General features: G+C 32.1%; 2 protein-coding genes, 1 long non-coding RNA gene and 2 other non-coding genes across 7 annotated transcripts in view; 2 read left to right on the top strand and 3 right to left on the bottom strand.

Annotated features, from left to right (window-relative positions):
- The first annotated feature begins 62 nt into the window (after positions 1 to 62).
- Positions 63 to 540, top strand: LOC111710717 (uncharacterized). Its single transcript, XR_002767113.1, has 2 exons — positions 63 to 284; positions 342 to 540. It is a non-coding gene; the product is annotated as an uncharacterized LOC111710717 (long non-coding RNA).
- Positions 541 to 4,188: 3,648 nt separating this feature from the next.
- Positions 4,189 to 6,865, bottom strand: LOC111710718 (neurotrophin 1). Its single transcript, XM_023484836.1, has 2 exons — positions 6,829 to 6,865; positions 4,189 to 5,553 (listed from the first exon to the last, which is right to left on the bottom strand). The coding sequence occupies exons 1-2, from the start codon at positions 6,841 to 6,843 to the stop codon at positions 4,852 to 4,854; spliced, it is 717 nt and encodes a 238-aa protein (XP_023340604.1). The 5' UTR covers positions 6,844 to 6,865; the 3' UTR covers positions 4,189 to 4,851.
- A 7,671-nt stretch (positions 6,866 to 14,536) lies between these two features.
- The window catches only part of LOC111710709 (ectonucleotide pyrophosphatase/phosphodiesterase family member 6), a 67,038-nt gene continuing 58,426 nt past the window's right edge, over positions 14,537 to 23,148 (top strand). For 2 of the 3 annotated variants that reach the window (XR_002767111.1, XM_023484826.1), the window contains exon 1: positions 14,537 to 14,830. Coding sequence is in view for 2 of the 3 variants with exons in the window: in XM_023484826.1 (XP_023340594.1) it covers positions 14,822 to 14,830 (9 nt within the window). In the remaining variant the exon portion in view is untranslated. The remainder of the gene's footprint in view (positions 14,831 to 23,148) is intronic. The other variant, XM_023484827.1, reaches the window with a different exon arrangement.
- On the bottom strand, positions 17,348 to 17,512 carry LOC111710719 (U1 spliceosomal RNA). Its single transcript, XR_002767114.1, has one exon. It is a non-coding gene; the product is annotated as a U1 spliceosomal RNA (small nuclear RNA).
- LOC111710720 (U5 spliceosomal RNA) lies at positions 17,737 to 17,856 on the bottom strand. The gene has a single exon (XR_002767115.1). It is a non-coding gene; the product is annotated as a U5 spliceosomal RNA (small nuclear RNA).

Raw genomic sequence — 23,148 nt, 5'->3', positions numbered from 1 at the left:
AGGNACTACAAGAAAAAATGGCAGATATTGTGAGAATAAAATTGTTTTTAAGCTTGAAAAACAATAATATTTGCCACATTATTGATCACATAAGATCTAAAGGGTATCTTTGAAAATCGAGCATTGCACTCTGTAAATGGAAGGTCACTTGGAATTACAAGAACAGTCCCTTTAATAAAAAAACTCCTAGGATAACATTATTAAAGTTCAGAATATGTTTAAAGACGACATTTTTCAATTATTTAGGGCACATACAGTTGTCATGTGTCAAGAGTGGACAAAAGGTAATTACGAATAAAGAATTGAACAAAAAGTTGTGATCTTTATTTTTTCTTCTTCAGGACGACATCTGCTGAAACTTATTTAAACGTGGAAGATCTGGTGATGACGACCTTTAGAAATATTCCGCCATTTTCCATCAGTTCATCTGCTGTTTCTGCATCAGCTGTTTCAGTGTCAGCTGTCTCTAAGAAATGTGTTTTTCTTCAATATTTTGTCAGTATTATATCAATTTATTATATTTATAAATTTTAAAAGTTACTCTTAACTTTTAATATTACTTAATATAAATTATAGATAGATACTTGCAACAAAAATATACCGATATAACATCCAGGTGCGTACACAGGGTGAAAGCAGTAGTCCCCTTGCCCCCACCCCCCTTTTGATTTATGGGCAAAGGTTAAAATAAGTTGTGGTGGGTAAAAATGAGTTTACCCTCATCTTCAAAGGGGTTCCCCCTTAAAAAGTAGTTGAAAATATTCTTGGCGCTGCACGCCACTTATCTTCATATTTTACCGTAGTATTTCCCTTATATCTAAAATCTTCTCCTCCCCCATACTTGATAAACAATTATAGCTTTATGCATTATTTGGCATGTCTTCCCGCAACCCCCATGAGGGTCAGGGGGAGATTACATTATGAGAGGATTAAGGGAGAATAAAGAACGGAGGACTAATGATAGTCTTTAGGAGACTATTTAGGACTTCGGAGAGTAATACAGAACTATATACAGAGAGATACATTATAATATAACGTCCTTGAATTACAAATACAATGGGCTACATAGGGGACATGTAGTTGACTTTTAATAAATGTCGCTTATGAAGACGATATATCACTATTAAAAGATGTGTACAGTGTACCAAGAAACTTAACAATAAGGTTGTTTTAGATCTTCAAAATTGTGATAAAACTCTAAAAATAAATTTCGAGAAAAGGTTTACGAAAATGCCGCGCCTTTTTTCAAAGATGAAAGATTCAAGTCGTCTTACTTCTGTTAAGTTTCGTGGGACACCTTTAAACCTGTTCAAACTGTTATTCATGTATTTCTAAATAAATAAATGTGCCATCCTAAGTTCTGAGCCAGCTATTGATTCTGATTGAGCTACATAACCCCCCCTTTCTCTCTTCCTATAATACTTTCCCCCTACTTATTGGAGGAAACCATGACGAAACACCTCCAATTGTATGATTTAAAAGATATATCATTCTATTACATCCGGGTTTGCCATTAATGACGGCCAATGTTGGCTTGGAAAATCCCGTCATTAAAGTATTAGTTTAAAGTAAATATCTATCTATCTATCTATTTACAAATGCAATTATACAATTAGTATTATTAATATACAGGGTGTCCCATGAAAGTCGTCTTTCAACTTTAAATTTATTTGTGACATTCAGTTTTCAACCTTCTTTCACATTCCTGAAACAATAACCACAAAATTCCCCTAGTCCTGCCGTCTCCAAAACAATATTGCCGGAGATATTAAGAATTTTGTTCAGATTTAACTTTTATTAAATAAAAGCAAAATTGTCGAAATCTGAAGGAAATATATCATAACTCCGGAAACATTGAACTCAAGGGGTATTTTGGGATTATTAATTCTAGAATTTTACTCCTAAAAAAAGTTAACGAAAATGTCGCATATTATTTCAAAGGTCTAAGACGACCTTTAAAATTATCTTACTTTTGTCATGTTTCGTGGTTCAACCTGTAGCCTTATCATAGATTCCTAATGTTCACTTAGCCATGAAATAGAACCAATTACTGTTTACAGATTACAGTTATAATGGAGATTAAAAAAATCAAAATGTAAGGGAGTGACAACAATGGAAAAAGTGGCAAAATTGGAAATTCCCCAATTTACCAATCATTTGGGAATTCCCCAAATATCCAGTCACAAAATTTCCAAAATTCCTATAGAATCCGGGGAATTTCAAAAAATTCCTATTTTCTTCAAAAATATAATTGCTATCTAGGTTTTGAAAGAATAAATTAATTAAAAAACGTATAAGATACTGAAATGGACACTTTTTAATTTAAAAGATTTAAAAACAAATCTGTTTAATTTTAATCAAAAGATATAAAGATATAACATTTACGTGTGAAAATGATTTTATTCATAGTTTTTTCATTGCATATAAAGCATTTAAAAAACAATAATCAATTTCAAATTCTGATTTAACGGATAGAGGTTCCATATTTGCATATTTTATAGCTGGCAAAACGGCTGACATTTAATTAAGGAACCCCATGGGTACCCGGGGGGTAACATATGCTAAACAAATTCAATTTTTTCTAATTTCGATGGGCAACGCCGGGCACTATAGTTTCTAGATTTTGCCAATTAATTCTAGTACAAATTAAATCAAAATGTCTCGGGCTTCAATAAAGTATATAATTTAGTGAGATAGAGAATCAAAGTCTAAGGTGTTGTGACACTTCAAAGTCGACCAGTAGCTAGTCTTTTCATCATAACTTTCATCTACTTTGAAACACAATTGGTGAGAAGGATGAACATTTCAAGGTTCTCATCACAGTTGGTTTATCTGCTATTCTAGTATTATATAGCTCTAAACTTAGATGTTTAAAGATTTTCTCAAGTTACAAAAAATATCAAGGATTAAGCGAAGATTCACAGAGTAAAGATAAAATAAGAACATAATATATATTATACATTTTATTATATACTACATACATTATATAATATTCATAGAGGTTTTACAGAAAACTCTATTTCAGACATTGAAGCCCTCCTCACTATAGTGCAATTATGAAATTTTTGGACATTTTTAAATTCTAACAGTTAGAACAAATAGACAGAATAGAAGGATTAGATAGATAAATAGATAAATAGATAAATAGATAAATAGATAAATAGATAAATAGATAAATAGATAAATAGATAAATAGATGATTTGCTTGAATGTAACCGCAAAGTGTGTGTGCAGGCACTAATCGTGCACCTTGACAATTAAACTTTGTTTCCTGGTAAATTTATAAACTGAAATGAGTCACGAACCATCACATAGAGCTAGACTGTTATGAAAAGTACAGGGTCTACTTTGAATTGTCGCCATGCCTTGACCTTTGATTTTACCTCACCAAATCATACAAACTCAATTTTATGTAGCTCAGAACATGTTCAATTTAGTTTTAATTTAATCTAATTTAATCCGAGTTTTATATTGCAACTTTCTGACTTTGTATGGACGCCATGTTCTCCAGTATGAGTTGTTTTTAACAATTAACGTAAGCATATACCCCCTTTCACTTTTCGCGAACACTCCCTTTAAATGACTTTGATTTACTTATCCGACCTTTAAATAAAATAATCTTTTTATTTTCATCTGTTTTAGTCAATTATTACTGAATTTTTAAAATCCAAACTATGTTCAGTGGAATTCTTTCAAATGAACTCCTCTTCACCCAAATTACATACTTTGCCAAATATTTAAAGTAATAATTATGAGTTTATGAAATACAGTTTTGCTTTTCCGAAATAAATAGCATTGTGAAACTTACTGAAACCTTATTCAAAGGGAATTGAGTGTAATTTCAAGTGACCCTCCATGCAAAGATGACAATGCCCGATTTACAACGATACCTGATGTTTTTTTTCTTCAGACTGTTTATGTTTATTTGCGGTTTCTCTGCGAAAGTGACTTGCCTATTTTTTGGTTATAAGAAGCAATGGAGAAGCTTACAGAAATAAACCTATTTTGAGTCAGAAAATACACTATTCTTCACATTTTTGATTAGATTCAGGTTTCAAGGTTATAGTTGTGAATCGGACATTGCCATCTTTTCATAATTAGGGTCATTTAAAATTATGTTTACAGTCCCTTAAAATAATCAAAAACATTCCTCTTTTAATCGCAAAGTTTTTTCTAAAAAAAAAATAATAATTATGGGTTCAATTTATTAACTCACAGCAACTCGCACCACAAAAATGGCAAAATATCACAGAAGACGACTTGTTCCCTTTCTACCAGGACGCGGCAGATGTTTTGCAGTTCCGTTCCAAGGAGGCCACGCCGAGATAATATGGGAATATGTCGTTAAAATAAATAAATAAATAAATAAACTAATGGTGATTTTCCATGGTTCTCATCAGTCAGGTTCTTGGGAAGGACTAGGTTGGCAAGAGGAACGATCTCTTGGGTTTGGGAAATGTGGAGGATTTGGATTTTTGGGAGGATTAACATGTTTAGAGGATTTGGATATTGTTTAGTAGGTGTCAGGATTAGGATTAGGTTTTGTTTGGTGGACAAGAAATCAGGAAATGGAGTGCAGTACTAAATCAGGACGTATGGATTAGAAATGTTGGATGTCAGGAATCGTCAGGGAAGGATGATAGATAAGAGGAATATGATTTGGGAGCACTGGATTTTTTTCTTTAAATGTAAGGAATAATTTTCAGGATATAAAAGGAAATAGGATATCAGGACGGAATTGGGAAAGGATTCAGGATTTGGACTGCATGATTGTACAACAAGATTTCCTTTGGTTCTAAGACATGATGTGAAGGGATTTCAGCTTTGGTTTTCTAATACTTTGAAAGACATTTACTGGGGAACATGGCAAGAGCAAGCACTGGGGAGCTTGTAGGTGTCAATGAAGAATCCTCTGTAAGGATCACAGGGATCAACAGAGAGCATCCTGTGGTAGACATACTTCTGGGTGCACTTGCTGTTATAACAGGGAGCAACGAGTCTACAGGCGGAGTCTGGGAAGAGACAGGTCTCTAGTCTGGTAGTCTGGGTGTAGTTGTAGTGTCCATATCCGTAACCTTCAGGAATGTGCTGAAGAATAATTCTCCAGTGTCCCTCAACGTTGACAGCACGGGTGATCTTGGCATAGTCAACATCAGATGGGCACAGGTATCCCTCAGGTCCGATCCAGTTGGTGGCATCATAAGGAGATGGGCCCTTGGATGCTCCAGTGTAGTACTTGTAGTCGAAGGACTCCTCCTGGGGTTTGCTAATGTGCTCAACAAGATCATCAGCAGACTGGTCAGCGACATCAGCATACTTCTTCAGGAAAAGGGCGTCTTGGGAGATTTTGTGAGCAATATCATAAGCGGGATATTCAGGGTCTAGGATACAGTAGGGGAGGTCAGATCCTTCGGCACACTTTGGTGGGGCCTTAGGATCACAATATCCATGGTGGGCGGGGGCTGGAGAGTAGGGGGCGGGTGCATAAGGAGCGGGGCTGTGGGGAAGAGCAGCCCAGACTGCTACTGGGACTATCAGGACTATACTAGCAACCTGCAAATAAATCAACATTGAAAAACATGGCATATTGAAAAAATTATGTAGACCTATTTAGTAAGGAAGATGCATTAAATTTAAATGAAGTTGAAGATAGAAATTACTCTGTATCAAGCATAGAGTAGATATTGGTAGGTAGGAAGTAATAAATAAGAAATATGATAATGCAATTATGAACTAGGTAGAAAAAGTGGAAAAGAAATCATCGAAACAGGAAGCATCACAACAGGAAGCATTAAGTATGAAGCTAGGAACCAGGAAGTATTGACTATGAAGCAGAAAATGTCAAGCTAGGAGAAAAAGGAAGTATCAAACTAAGAAACAGGAAGTATTAAACAAAGAAACAGAGTGTATCAAACAATGAAGAAGAACAAATCAAAGTTTGAAACAGGAAGAATAAAATTAGGAAGCAGGGAGCAGGAAGAATCAAAGTAGAAAACAGGAAGAATCAATGTAGGAAGCAGGACGAATTAAAGTAGGAAGCAGGAAGAATCAAAGCAGATAAAAAGAAGAATATTAGTGCGAAAGAGGAAGTATCAAGCCAGGTTGCAAGAAGCATTAATGCATGAATACTAAAATAAAAAGTATAAGGCAAGACACAGAAAGTATCATAATAGGAAGCAAAAATCAACAATGCAGGAATACTAAAAAAGGAAGTAGGAAGTGTAAAGCTAGGAATACTAGAATAGGAAGTAGGAAGTGTCACGCTAGGAATACTAGAATAGGATGTAGGAAGTTTCAAGCTAAGAATTCTAGAATAGGAAGAAGGAAGTGTCAAGCTAGGAATACTAGAATAGGAAGTAGAAAGTGTCAATCACGGAATACTAGAACAGATAGTAGGGAGTGTCAAGCTAGGAACACTAAAATAAGAAATAGGAAGTGTCAATCTAGGAATACAAGAATCGGAAAAAGGAAGTATCAATCTAGGAATACTAAAATAGGAAGTAGGAAGTGTCAAACTAGGAATACTATAATTGGAAGAAGAAAGTATCAATCTAGGAATACTAGAATAGGAAGTAGGAAGTGTCAAGCTAGGAATACTAGAATAGGAAGTAGGAAGTGTCAAGCTAGGAATACTAGAATAGGAAGTAGGAAGTGCCAAGCTAGGAGTATTAGAATAGGAAGTAGGAAGTGTCTCGCTAGGAATACTAGAATAGGATTTAGGAAGTGTCAAGCTAAGAATACCAGAATAGGAAGAAGGAAGTGTCGAGTTAGAAATACTAGAATAGGAAGTAGGAAGTGTAAAGCTAGGAATAGGAAGTAATCTTTTACCAATTTTGAGACCATGGCGCTGCGTGTGAGTTTTAAATTGAACTGCATTATACCCTACAACGCTTAAACTATTTATACTCAGGCGCCTCTGACGCTTTGCGTACTCCAGGCGCCATGACGCCCTATACGCATCCAGCTGACGCCTAGCTAGACAACCGGAAAAACAAGAAAAATACGCAAATACGGTTTAAAATTTACTACGGAAGGGGGAAGATGTGCATTTAATTTCGCATAGAATTTCTTTCAAACATCTAAACGCGTAATAATTCAAGTTTTTAAAATAACTAAGGTGTAATTAATAATTACACCTTTTCTTTGTTAGTCAATATTGTAAATCCCTAGGGAGACATAAACTACTACTACTTTCTATATAATTTTATCCAGTTTTTTAGATAAAATTTAAATATGTAAAGTTTGGAATAAATGTGTACAGTAAAATGTACAGTTTTTCGATAAATTCTAAATATGTACAATTTTGCATAAATGTGTACAATGTACCTGGACTGTACAATGTACAGTTTGGGACAAAGTTTTAATAGTATATGGCATTTACTACAGATAAACATGTCTACATGTCTACATGTCTACATGTCTACATGTCTAATGTCTACAATGTACAGTTTTAGGTAACAGTTGTAAATATATTTACGGTACAATGTACATAGCAGATAATCATGTACAGTTTTACATAAATACAGTTAAAGTTATAAATAATTATTAAATAGATTTACTTTTCAAGATTTTCAAAAAACTTTGGTAATTTAAATTACTATAAGTTTGTTTTTCTCCCATTAGATGCAAAGTAACCTCCGTGCAAAGATAGCAATACCGATTTTACAATTCTTAAAAGCTTTGTCAGATCGTGTATGAATTATAAATCCATGTTTTTTTTCTTTCAGTTGTCCATTTTCAATTGTGGTGTCTCTTTAAAAGTGACTTGCGCATTCTTTGCTTATCAGAAGCAATGGAGAAATTGACAGAATTGAACACTTGTTGAGTCAGGAAACCACTTTTCCTTAGCGAAAAAATCAAAATTGCGCAAAACAGTATTGCGAAAAAGCGGAATAGTGCATTTTTGCGTATCACGAATTTTGCGAGTGATTGCGCAAATTGTTTTTTTTCGCAAAAAATTGTTACGCAACGAAAGAAATGTTTAGAATTTCGGTTCGTAAAATTTTGCGAAATGAAACCCTTTTCAGAAACCATTATTTGAAAAAAATCTTAACTTAAAACCTTAAAACTTAAACCCCCCTCCCCAACACCTTAAAAGGGACAGAAGGCTTAATTTCAAGTGACCCTCTCTTTAAATAGTAAAGATAGCAATTAGCCGAGTTATGAATTAGATTTCCAAGTTTTTGTTTCTTTTTAAGTCTGAAAAACGATAGTATCGTTTTTTAATCAGAATGATGAAGGTTTCCAGAGTACCACTGTAAAGCGGCATTGTCATCTTTGCTTGGAGGATAACTTGTAACTACGCTCACAGTCCCTTTAATACTACATTTAACAACAACATATATCAATGAGATATCAATGATAATTAATAATAAAAGATTATTATTCATTCCATGATATTAATTGCTTTGATAAACTTAGAAATAGTAAATCGTTTGTACATTTACAGTTACATATAACGGTAATTATTAAAAAATTTAATTTTTAATACCAAGGCCTACAAAAAAGTTAACTAGGTGGGCAAGGTTATAAAGGGCCAGACCGGCTATGTAAGGTAGTTAAATTGAGTATGCAGTGTTGTGGACAAATTCTTTAGGATTCATTTGAGACATACAAATACAACTTTTTAAAGATCTGTAAATCCTGAGTTTGATAGCAAAGTCGAAGTTCAAAATCGTAGTTTTGGGTGAATACATTTTCGGAATTGTTTTTTTTTAAATTATCAAATAACGACGACAAAAAAAATGTAAACAAAATTTTACAGTAAAAGACGACATTTGAAGAATTTGTAGAAATCTGCGAACAAATTAATAGAGAATAAGAAATTCAATTTAATGATAAAAAAACGAAATAATATATTCTAGCATTGATTTATTGACAAATTTCTTTTGAGAGATATGTTCCTAGACACCTAATTAGCTTTTACTGTATATATAATTTTATAAGAAATTCAATATAATGATAAAAACGAAATAATATATTCTAGCATTGATTTATTGACAAGTTTCTTTTGAGAAATATGTTCCTAAACACCTAATTAGCTTTTACTGTATAATTTTTACTTTATTTTTCGTCGTCGTTATTTAATGATTTAAAAAAACTGATTCTGAAAATCCAAATTCATGATTTTGAACGTTAACATGGACTCAAACTCAGTAATTATACTTCGTGGAAACCATGTGGAAACGTTTTTTATGTCTCAAATGAATCATAAAGAGTTTGTTCACAACATTATATACTCAGTTTAACTACCTTACATAGCCGGTCTGTACCTTTAAGAGAGAGCTATCGAGAAACACAAAATGTTTTGAATTTCTATTATGTGACTACATGGGTTGGCTTTTTTTACTTGTGCACAAGGGTAAAATGCAAGGAAAGTTAATTGAAACTGCGTATACTCTGCAGACATATTGGAACCAGTTCTCTCTGGGAGAAATTGTAAACAAGAATAGATGCACCAGTGTTGGTTTAGTGTCCGAGGAGGTTAAAAGCATTAAATTTTGATAATTTTGATAATTCACATAAAAGTTTCCTATGACCAGAATATTTCATTGATTTTTTATGTGAAAGATATGTCCCATGCCAGACTTCGACATCCGTCTTGTGTTTACATTAACGCTCAGAGACAGTACACTGCAGTACAAGAGATGCATACACCTAGCTCTGAAATAACTTTCCTTGCATTATAACCTTGCTTGTGGATATAAAATCAAAACTAGAAGACCTACGAGGTTACAAAGAAGTACAAGTAATGTGGGACAAATTTAACCTTCTTCTTTGATTTATAGTTTAGCGTGATATTGTTTGCTGGTAAATATAAGTTTTTTTTACAATATATTGCAACACCTCCCCCTTTTGATGTTTTACGTGTATTAGTGAATAGTTCGAAATCTTTGATAAAAAATAAGTTAGGTATAGAAACATCCCATATTTCTTGTAAAATTAAAACTGATACATTACCTCCTGATTTTTCAATTCTATCAAGAAATATTTTCAATTCCTCAAATTTTGATGGCAAACTTTGAATGTTTAAACTAAGGACATTTAATCCGCTAAAATTTCTAATGTTTGATACAAAATTGTTTTCACTTTGGTATGTATTTCTAACCTCAATGTTTGAAAATAATTTGGGACCCATATTTGTTTGATCTAGATAATCATTGTAATTAAGAGTATATTGCTTATTTTTATTAAGGGAACCTATATAATTTTTCACATCTTCAAGATCATCGTGGTCGTGTTTTATTCAATTTAGAACTGATAAAATTGTAATATCTTTGTCGAAATATGCATGTAATCCACCAAAGAGGGTTGAAAGGAGATAGGATAGGAAGAGGATGGGATTGTGTAAGCGATGGGAAAAAACGGTGTGGCATATTGATAAGAATGCTCAAATAGAAATGGGGTTCGTTAGAAAAAATAGACAATTGTTCTTTAGTTTGGAAAGAAATCAGAAAATTTGAAAAAAGTACATAATATCTCAAGTTTGCATATTTAAACAAACCGTGCGAAAAGAGGCAATACTTGGGGTTAGTGCAAATTTTTCGATTTAAGAACTTAATTTCAGTAGAACATTTACCAGTTTTAATTTAATAGTTGAAATTTAATATTTCTGAAATAGAGAGTTCATGATTTTTGTGTTCTTGCTTTCTGGATCACTGGCGTACATAATCTTCCCGTTGAGTGTTGTCCAGACTTTGTGCATCTTCTCCTTCTTCTTTGCTTCAACTCTTAGGGCAGCCAACAATTCAGAATTCCTTCTAGTGAGATCACCGTTGATTTGGATAGTTCCTCCCTGGTTGATTTTTTCATTTGACAGTCGGTATTCTTTTGGAATAAACCACTTGTGCTTAGCAGCATCTACAGGATTTAAGGCAGGGTAGATGAACTTGATAACCTTGGCTCGAATGGGTCTTGATAGAAAACGTAGGATAATGAGTGGTGGACCCGTTTGACTACGTCTTGAACCAGCTGGAGATAAACGTGATGGAAGGACATGACCATGTTCAATAACTTTATCGTATTCTGGTACTTGGCTTATTTCCCCTTTCAGCTTAGCAAATTCAAGAGATGGTTAGATTGCTTGAGTATAAACGTATTTCAGGAATTCTTCATCTTTGTATTCCTTTGGTACATGTAACCCCTTGATACGGATACTGAAATTCCTCTGATGTTGCTGCGTATCGTTAATCTCGTCTGTTAATTCTTTGATTTTGTTATCCTTCTGTGTGTTCTGTGTTTCAAGGGCTTTAGTTCGTTCCATGAGTGATTTAATCTCATCTTTGTTTTCTATATGGATAGATAACAAAGGATAGATATGGAAAGATAACAAAGGATAGATATATATGGATAGATATGGATAGATAACAAAGGATACATATGGAAAGATAACAAAGGATAGATATATATGGATAGATATGGATAGATAACAAAGGATACATTTGGAAAGATAACAAAGGATGGATAACAAAGGATAGATATATATGGATAGATTTGGATATGATAACAAAGGATTGGTATATATGGATAGATAGGGATAGATAACAAAGGGTAGATATATATGGATAGATAGGGATAGATAACAAGGATAGATATATATATGGATAGATAGGGATAGATAACAAGGGTAGATATATATATGGATAGCAAACATATAAGATAGAGAGAGACAACTTAATAGATGCAATATTGCCCAATAATGGAAGTCAGGAATTATGGTGATGGAATAGATAGTAAGGATAGACAAATATAGATAGTTAGATAGATAGATTGGTAGATAGATAGATAGATAGATAGATAGAAAGATAGAAAGATAAATAGATATATATATAGGTTGGTAGTTATATAGAAAGGTAGATAGATATATATATATAGATAGATAGATAGATAGATAGAAAGATAGATAGATAGATAGATAGATAGATAGATTGAGAGATAGAGATTTAGATAGATAAATGGATAGATAGATATATTGATGGATATGTTATAACTCAGTTTTATCATAAGATCTCGATATATTTGTATCAACTCTCCTGAGGTTGCAAAGATGTAAATGTCACCTCTGCAAACTCAACAATTTTAATCACCTTTCAATTGTAAGAACTAAAAGCCATAACTTATTTAAAGGTAACATACTGGAGCTAATTTCAAGTGATCCTTCATCAAAAGAAAGAAAAGCCTGATTTAGAACAGTACCCTTTAAACCCCTGTATGTTTCTTCAAGTACAGAGAGCTTGGTGTATAAATCTCTTGAAAAGCACTTGAATTCTTGTCAAACCTGATATTCACAGGCTGCAATGTGAACTTGTAAGTACATCTCCTTTGTAAGTTGTAATTACTGAATATTTACCTTAAATGTGGGTTTAAAGAATTCAAAAGAAAAAAATTATTTTCTTTCGCTTTTAGAAAATGTCTAAATATAAGTTTGAATAAGTCCGACAGTCAGAGGTTTTAAGGGTACTGTTTTGAATGATGCGTGCCACTCTACAAATGGAGGGTCACTTGAATTGACACCTACAGTCCCTTTAACTTTAACCTACATGTATTTATACATATTTTCCATGCAACTATATTTTTTTCTAATTCAACTTTTGTGTTTTCGTCAATAACAACAAAGTTATTCTTAAAACATTTTTTATTCAATACCTATCTGCAGAACAACAATATCAAAAGAAACGAGTCTTTTTCACTAACTCTGATTTTCTAATCCATATATCTTGGCAACACGATGTCGTAGACCTTAAATATTTTAAACTATGATTTTTGTTAGATCAAATAGTCAAAGTTTGAAATATCAAAGTTTTACACCCATGTTTGCAAAGATATAAGGATTAGAAAATTTTAGTTTGTGGCAAAGACTCAATTCCTTTACCTTTATCAATTTTCTGATTTGCTAAACTAGAATGTTGTATTTGGCCAAATGGTCTTCATTTTTAATTTTAATAATTTTCTAGAGAACATTTTTTTCTGAATTTAATTAAATATCTAACAGAAAAATATCCAACAATGGAAATCTGCGCCAAATGTTTCATCTTTTATTATCATCATTTTCCATACAGCCGCTGTCGGTGTTATTCATAGTGATCACTCTGAAAAAGAGTCAACACAACCAACGAAGCCCTCTAAACCTTTTTCAAGTAAAAAGATATTTTAGAAGTACATTTATTGCTTTTAGATATAAATACATGATAAATAACGAGTGTATTAAAGAAGAGGAAGATGAGTAGGTCTTCTCTGGTTCCAGGATCCGACGCTACTGATTTGCAGATTTTATAATCCTCTACAATATTGTAAATTTACTATTTGAAATTTTCTTTGGTTTCAGATAATATTGTTTTTAAATTGTCGTCTCAATGCTGCTTTATATTTTTGGATAGATAAACAAACATTGCTTCCACTTATTGATGGTCAGAAGAAGATAACGTTGCTAATTATGCCTCTCTTTAAGTTTAATGAAGAGTTCTTTTTATATGTACAGTGGTACCCATAAAACTGTAGAATAGGAACATAACATTTTAGCAATCTTATGTGAATTTGAAGCTATTATAACGTTATTAGTTGAAAATCATCTAATTAAATGAAGTGGATCTCTGTACACTAGATTGTCTCAAAATATAGCTTTTATTTAGCTAGCTAAATATGATGCAACTTCCTGGATCCCTGATCCTTGGATATACCTGAGTTGATATTTTAACTTCCTGGATCCCTGATCCTTGGATATACCTGAGTTGATATTTTAACNTTATATACACATAACATGCAAATATCTTGAAATATGTAGAATACAGACATCTTGTTTATATACACATAACATGCAAATATCTTGAAATATGTAGAATATCACATTTTACACAAATGTTTGCAGGATTAGGGGTGGGCATAGATTTTAAAAACGAAAGAAAACATTTTTCATTTAATAAAATTAAAACCTTGTTACTAAAAAATAGGCTTAAAATTGACAAACTTGAAAAACAAAAGAAGAAACGACAATATCGTATTTGAAAAACAAACAATCGTTTTGAATTTTCCCAAAAGTAAGATTTAAGAATAAACTTATTTATATTTTCTGCAAAGTTTTGGTAATTCCATTTAAAGCATTTTGATTAATTGAAAATTAATTTGATTTTAGATTTTTTTTCTCTACAGCAACATTCATTTAATTTTTCCGTAAAGTGAAAACTGTCAAATCCCTAGCAGGTTTAGCAGGTTTGTGCAAAAAATTTAAATGTGCCAACTTTTTTCTCCATAAATTAGGAAATGTATTATTTTGTTTTATTTAAAAGCACATTTTCACAGAATCTGATTTAATTCTGCAAACTTTTCACAAGTAAAATGTTCCATTCCTGATTTGCAAAAACAAATTTTATTAAAATTCAAAATAAAAATCTCAATATTGTTTAAATACAATTGAGAAGAAATGTTAAATCATTATAAAAAAAGGAAACTATAAGAAAATTATAAAAAGCAAGGATTAACATTGTACACATATAAGCATGAATAAAGGAATGTTGAAAGTGAAAAACATTCCAAGATGTAACAAAGCTCGTGGAGTGGATGAGGCCGCTTGGATTAGTTTAACCGTCTTCCTTGCATCTTGAGGCCGGATAGAATGAAATACCGAGGCTGGATGAACCAGCCTCGACTAAACCTCGAACCCAGAGCCAAAGTGAACCCAGGATCAGATCTGGCTTAGCTCAGGGTAGCTTAACTTCCGGTGTTTGTTTATTGTGAAGTGAGATAATGGGAAGAGTGTTTGAGCAAACAACAGTTAGAATTTAGATTGTGTCAACATTATAAGAGAACAGATTTTAAAAGTCAAAAAATGAAAAGGGTAAGTTTTTCCTTTGAAATTTTAAACTTTTAGATTAAAAGTTAATCATGTGATTTAAACAAAAAAAACAATTTAAAACTATCTGCAATGTAATTTTAACGTAAATTTTATGTTAAATCTTGCATGTTTTCATCCATATATTTCTTCTTATCAGAGACCTCTTGAGAAATTTATTTTCATATTTCTAATGTGCAACAAATAATTTAGTTTAAGCGTAGAATCAAAACTAAAAAAGCTACGAGGTCACTTAAGTGTACCAGTAATGTTTAATGAAACAAGCGTTATAGTTTTGTGTGTATATTCAGTGCTTCTCTCGTGGTTTTGGGTAACATATATAATCATAATTAATCTTCACTTCAATATTTAACATTTAGATCTAAAATATTTAAAAAACAAAAACTGAGCACTTTATAATAGTTGAAGACTCTAAAACATTGTGAAAGGAATTTAGTCTTTGCCACAAACTCAAATTTTCTATTCCCTATGTCTTTGCAACCTAATGGTGAAAACCTTAGATATTTCAAATTTGAATTTTTAAATCTAGCAGAATTTATAATTTGAAAAAACTGAAGTCTACGACATTTGGTTGGCAAAGATAAAATCGAGTCTGTGACAAAGATTTAATTCCTTTCTAAAAATGTTTAGAATAAAAACACAAATTTGTATTTTAGGTTTATGGTGAAATGGTTTTGTATTTTTAAACAACAAACAAAATTAACTGAAGTTTATTTTCTAAAAGAAATTTTTGGAGCGGAGATAATTAATTTTCTAAAAATATATTTTTCTTCAAAAACGTAAAAAAAAAAANTTGTCGCCATGAGCCTCCCAGATGCAGTCATGAGTCTTCCAGATTTGTGATACAGTACTGAGCCGAGTACAATATAGATTTTTCGCAGAAAGAACGTTATTTGACTGGTGTGAATTCAGCTTGCTTTGTTGGAAATCTTTTAATTTATCAAAACATGTTTAATTTTTTTCTTCAGATTTTTAAAAGTCTATTAATCAACAATTTTGCATTACAAGAAAGTTAATAGTTTATAAAAGTGGTTTCTCGGTACAGTATTTTAAAATTGAGAGGCTCATGGTGGGCAGAGCGTTCCCCACAGTCCACACTACGTGAACCGAATAACTCATAAAAAACTCATAATTCCGAGCTGAAAACTTAAGAAAATGGATATCGAGATAAAAGCTTATCTCCTCTTTTTGTTAATCGGAAGATTATTTAATCATTTCTTTTTAAATTTTACTGCAGAATCTCGTTCAGCCAACCACAAGCCATAAAATTTGAAATAGGAAAAAAAGGAAAAATATGTCTACGGTGGATTTTGTTTCCGATTTCCACTGTAAGCACTTTTAATTTGAGCATCAATGCTTAATCTCTTCAGTCATTTATCCCTTCAGGATACAATTACCTAGAGGGATCTTGAGTAAAGATCAAAGAAATCTGCAGATTAGCAAAAAATCAAGATAAAGCATTAAACTTGAAATCCACAATACATGAGTTCCCATCTCTGAATATCTATTGTGGGAAAAGTGCCAAAATTGTCTCTGTTTTGGACAATAAACTAAAAAATTGTCTCTGTTTTGGACAAGAAACAGCAAAATTGTCTCTGTTTTGGACAATAAACAGCAAAATTGTCTCTGTTTTGGACAATAAACAGCAAAATTGTCTCTGTTTTGGACAATGAACACTATATTGGCTCTGTTTTGGACAATAAAATGGGATTCATCTTTAGAATTTCTAATAGATTCCACCCAGCAAACCTTTATACCAGCTTTAAATTTTTCTTTATGTTTGTACATGACATTATGTATTCCTGTTTTTTCATTCTTAAATTCAATACTAAGGATCGGATCCATTTTTATGCGGATCCGGCCAGATGTTGGATTCATCATGTCAAGAATTGGATCCAGGTCCTAAACCTTAATCCAGATCGTAAATATTATTTTTCTAAGCTTCATAAATGAGGTTAATCTTTCACACCAACTCAAATTTATCTTGCAACCCCTGATGGTGTCCAAATTGGATATAGCAAAATTAGAATATTTTTATAACAGATTTCATAGTTTTATATATCTAAGGTCTCCGAAAATGAGTAGCAAAGGAATTGAGTCTTCGCCACAAACTCTTATTTTTAATCCCATATTTTTTTTCACTCCAAAGTCGCAGACCTTAGATATTTAAAACTAAAAATTAAGCTAGAACAACAAAGTAAAGTTTGAAATATAAAAGGTTATACCATCAGATTACAGAAATATAGAAATTAGAACATTCGAGTTTGTGTCCAAGAATCAATTCCTTTTCCCCCCGAAACAAAAGCCCTCATACGCCCCTGCCTAATTCAGACCTAAGACAACCTAAATTTAAGGTCGGTTTACATCAGTGATTTGCGGGGGGACAGACCATGGCCATCAGATTGTTTCGTTTGCATCAATAGTACTGGTGACATCCCCCTGAGTTGCTTGTGCACATATGCCCAGTGGCGACATCTCTGAGTAGCATTGGTAAACAAGAATAAGGGGATAGCACGAATGCAGTCCCCCACTATCAAAAATTACGTGTTCGAGTTACCCACATTTGGGGTAATCGTAGGGGTCAGCCCAACCGTAGTGCAATGGAAAGGCCTCACCCTAGAAGAACCGCCTTCGTGATCACGGTTAACCTCCACGCCAGATAAGTATGCCTCAACAGCATGAGCCCAGCCTATAAAACAACTTAAGACCAGATCATACCAACGCTCAAAATTAATAACTCAGAGAGAAACCCCGGACTGTGCCTCCAGTATTTATTGTTTCACTTGAAACGTTTCCAGTTTGACTAGGTTCACGGGCAGTCCTTGTGTCACCTTAGCACAGGCTTGGTATATATGCGTGAACTAGTGCTGCAATCTTGCATTATCTTAAGGAAGCAGTGTTTGTAACTACCAGCAGAGAAATAAAGTAATCTCAATGATGACCCTCCCCATACACAGAAATCTTTAGTAAAAGGCGAAAGATTTATTCAATATGTGTGGAGAGGTTTAGTAGTAGTACTAGTAGTAGTACTAGTAGTAGTAGTACTAGTAGTAGTAATAGTAGTAGTACTACTAGTAGTAGTACTACTAGTAGTAGTACTAGTAGTAGTACTAGTAGTAGTAGTACTAGTAGTAGTACTAGTAGTAGTACTAGTAATAGTAGTACTAGTAGTAGTACTAGTAGTAGTAGTACTAGTGGTAGTACTAGTAGTAGTACTAGTAGTAGTAGTACTAGTAGTAGTACTAGTAGNAATGTCCATTTTCAATTAAATGATTTAAAAAGATGAATTAAACAAGTTCAGACTACATCGATACACTCAATATTGTCCTTAGTTCTGAGCTGAATAAAAGAAAGAAAAAAAGGATTCGATTTGAAAAAAAATCAATTAGCGATGAACAATATTCAACACTTGAATGTTTAAGTAGGTGTTTAAAATATTGGCTTAAACTTTGTGTTTATATGATAACATTTTACTTGATTCAATACAACTTTTCTATTTTTGAATTAGCAAATGTATTTTTTAAAGTTATAATTACAAATATGAATTTATGTAGGTTTACATCCAAATAATCTCACTAGCGCCAAATTATAAAACTTCTTGTGCGGCAAAACTTTGAACTATTCTGAATGTTGCAAAGAATACGGGAGAGGAGATTAGTCTAGAACTTAGATTCCCAAAGTTTGAGCAAGAAACGATAAAAATCACAGGAAGATACTCTCCAGGGGTGAGCAAAGCTACATTTTGAAAATTAACGGACAACTAAAAAGTAGTTATAGGACAATTTTGTTTATTTTCTGTACTGTCTGAACGTTAAAAAGTTTTTTTTTTATTCAGAATTTTTAATTGTTGTTACCATGTTTTGAAACTGACTAGTTTTATTAACAAACTAAGAGATTTGTTTGTTAAATAGTTAAAAATGTTGTTTGGTGTCTTTCCGTTGCACAATAAATAACCTAAGGTGCCCACCCCTACTCTCTACCTTAATATACTAACTTCCCTACACCCCTTGCTCGTCCATTTATTATCATAAACCTCAGCAACATTTCAGATATTTAGTTCAAGGGGGGATTTCATAAAAGCTGTTTGCGCTATAATCATCAATTTTTTATTTTTCTGATCTTCTATAGTTAAGAACAAATTTTGTATTTTGTATGGCATTGCTATGGACGAATTTAGGACATTTAAAGTGTCAGAATAATCTTTATAATCTGAGAAAGCTTTAAAATATTAAAACTTTTTTCATTAGCAGAAATAGCATTTTTGAAAAGCATTAAAAAAAGAAATACACACATGTGTGTTATGCTTAAAAATGCTGAGAATGTAACTTTTTTGGCTCGACTTTTACAGTGAGTACAAAAATTTCAAAATTAAGAAGGTTTGAAAAGTGGGAACAAAATAACATTGTATTATACGCTACATATATCATCTCATAACCCCTCCTCCTATTTTAAACAGTTTAACAGAGACATATATAGGAAGCATAAAAGATATTCTGCAAAAGGAACGAAAATGTTATTTCTCCTATTCTCCTTAAGTGCATGGTACCATGCAGCATTAGTTATCTAATATCTATAGTTTGTTTGAAAAGGATAAAAGTTGGGATCTCGTGAGTTTTTCTAAACCCTGTATACCCTTTACAGAGTGTACTAATGTACTGAATTTATAACTGTTCTTAATAAGACAAGTCAAACTAAAGTAAAGGAATAGAGTCTTTGCCACAAACTCAAATGTGAGCAGTGACATTCCTATATCTTATAAACCTGATGGTGAAAATCTTTGATATTTCAAACTTAGATTATTTGATATTACAGAATTCATAGTTTGAAATATCTAAGGTCCACAACATTGGGTCGCAAAGATATGATGAATAGAAAATCAGAGTTTGTGACAAAGACTCAATTCCTTTCACTTAAGATTAAAATCTAATATTTTTTAACAATAACTTAATTTGTTGAGTAGTTCTTTAGAAGAACAAACAAAAGGAACTAAGTCTTTGCTGCACAAACTATGTTTTCATAATCCCTATATCTTTACAACCCTATATGTCGTAGACCTTAGGCAAACTATTAAATCTGTTAGATCAAATAATCTAAGTTTGAAATATCAAAGGGTTACACCATTAGGTTGTATAGATATAGGGCCAAAAAAATTTGAGTTTGTGTCAAAAACTCAATTCCTTTGAGCTTAATTATGTTACCAGAGCTGAAAACTTTAGAATGAGATATCCTTAATCCTGATTACTTAATCTGAGTATCCAATGGACACACTTTTGATTTTCCTCTTAAACCGTTCTTTCTTGGATATAGGAGAGAAAAATCAAAAATCTGTTTTTCTAAATTAGTGAGTTCGAATGCGTCGAAAAATAATCGATGACTATTGGTTGTAATTTCTGAATGATTTGTTTGGAATTAAATTGACTATTTAATTGATCCGAGTTAAATGTTGAAACTCTCTGAATTTATATGGACGCAACAAATAGAAGTAAGATTAGTAGCGACCAAAAGTGCTTATTTTACGCCGTACGCCTGTACCCCCTTTCATTTTTCGCGAACACTCCCTTTAATATTAAAGATATTGTCATTTTTCTATAGCTTGAAAAGTGTTTAATTCTATATGTTTCCTCTGATGATTCTAATAACAGAAATAGACAATCGAGTCATTAATTGAAGAGAACCCGTAAGAAAAAATGATATCTCATGCAATCTTTACGAGAATAAGGTTTAAAAGGTACTGTTGTAAATTGGACATGCCACTTCCACGTTTAATGTCCTTTAAAAGAATTTTTAGAGACACTGCAGCAAGAGCTGAGAGAGAGAGAAAGGATTACAGAATTAATGATCAGCTGGTCTTATACAACATTTTTCTCTTCTATTCCTGGACATATATATATATACTGATTATTGATTAATATATAAATATCAGCATTTATGTTGGTAATTTATCGAATAAGCAGTGTATTCCAAGTGTAAGCATTGACATCAATGTGAAATAAAAAATCAAATTCTGGCAAAATAAGAAGAGAGGATTAGAGTCTTTGCCACACGCTATAAATGTCTAATTCCTATATCCTGGCAACCTGAAGGTTTACTCACCTTTTATATTTCATACTTAGATTATTCATAGTTTGAATTATATGCAAAGATATTGGGATTAGAAAATCAGTTTTTGTGGCGAAGACTCAGTTCCTTTGCTAAAAGAGCTTCATTATGGGGTTACACACAAAAATGGTTTCAAAAGGTGGCTATCTCTAATGTATCAAAATTGAAGGCCATATTTCAATAGTTAGTGCATGGTTGTTATTACGTTTTGTAAAAGAACACTTTTGGATATTTCACTTACAAGCCTTCGAATTTTTTTTTTTTAAATGTAAAAATCAATAAAAATAATTTACAGGAAACCTAATTATTGAAAATGTTTCTGCAAAATCAATCCAAACATTTTAATTTTAATTTATCTATATCACAAAGATGACTTAACTAAGAATTGATATATAATTCTAGGATTTGATCTATACATCAGAATAGTATTAAACATAATTAGAACTCAAATTAGAATGCATTAGAACTCATTAAGCATCATTAAAGTTGGCTAAAGTTAAACTTAAAGTTAGATAGTTTGCACTGTGTTCTATATACTGTGGATTTAAACATTATGAAAAAGTTTAATAAAAATGTTCATTGTTGAGAATTTTATACATTTTTTAAATCCAAGAATATTTCAATTTTAACAAACATGGGGTCAACTCAAACAGACTTTTAATGATTTTTCAAATATGTAAAATTAAATTAGCCCTTAACGATTTTTTATCTCTCGTTATTTAATTTCTCCAACAGTATTTTCCCCAACAACAGTTTTCGTTTATAAAATAAGGAAGATTATAAAATAATACTTTTTTTAATGAAATCCCTAAAATTATTGGATTATGTTAATATGATATTAAATGATAATTGACAAAATTTTACGAAATTACAAAGAATTCTTCATATTTAGGTGAGCATAGAATATAGAAAGGAATTGAGTCATCAACTCAAGTTTCGAATCACTATATCTTTGCATCCTGATGGTGCTATTTCATTTCATGCTATTTACATTTCCTTTGAAGCTAAGGCTTGACATTAATATAATAAGGTATCAAATTAAATGAATCACGAGAAGAACTTAAACAACTTAGACTGAGTGGAACCTTTAAATCTTGGACATGACAAGTGTTTTAACTAGGTCTACGTAGTTCAACTACCTTTTGCTATTTATTACATCTGGTCTCTGCATTATTACATAATAAAAAATTTTATGTCATAACTATATGAAAAAGAAGGCAAATTAGAATGGAAGGAATCTAGAAAATGTATACAAACTACATACTACACAGTGTACTTTTTCAAAGAAAAAATAAAAAAAACAAAATTTTAACCCTATTCCTGCTGAGGGGGGGGGACAAATTGACCCCCCCTGTAGTTTTTTTACATAACTCAAAAAGCATTGGTCTGAGGCTGTTGAAATTTTCTGACTTTTCCTACATACCCAAAGCCCTACCTTTAGGCCTAAAACCTGGCTTTAATACTAACTGCCTGAGTCCTCAGGCTCACTCCCTGAATGACTTCTTTTTCTTGTAACAAACTAAATCTTTGTTTTGACCCTCTTCCACTTGTCAGATTTTGATAAAATTTAGCTTTTTAGAAAGCCTTTTACATAAGGAAACGAATTGCACAAGTTTTGCGAAAAAAATTGCAAATTTTTTGCAAACAACCTGTAAAAGGAAATTTGCACATTTTTAGATTTTCTTGATTAAAAATTAATATCCACCATCCTATTAACCCTTGTAATTATAATATCCACCACCCTATTAACACTTGTAATTATAATATCCACCACACTTTTAACCCTTGTAATTATAATATCCACCACCCTATTAACCCTTGTAATTATTATATCCACCACCCTATTAACCCTTGTAATTATAATATCCACCATCCTATTAACCCTTGTAATTAAAATATCCACCACCCTATTAACCCTTGTAATTAAAATATCCACCACCCTATTAACCCTTGTAATCATAATATCCACCACCCTATTAGCCCTTGTAATTATAATATCCACCACCCTATTAACCCTTGTAATTATAATATCCACCACTCTATTAACACTTGTAATTATAATATCCACCACCTTATTAATTCTTGTAAATATAATATCCACCACCCTATTAACCCTTGTAATTATATATATCCACCACCCTTTTAACCCTTGTAATTATAATATCCACTACTCTATTAACCCTTGTAATTATAATATCCACCAC

Source organism: Eurytemora carolleeae, unplaced genomic scaffold (assembly GCF_000591075.1).
Source record: "Eurytemora carolleeae unplaced genomic scaffold, Eaff_2.0 scaffold1066, whole genome shotgun sequence".
Lineage (NCBI taxonomy): Eukaryota > Metazoa > Arthropoda > Copepoda > Calanoida > Temoridae > Eurytemora > Eurytemora carolleeae.
Note: the sequence above shows the minus strand (reverse complement) of the source record. Positions and strands in the feature narration are given on the sequence as shown.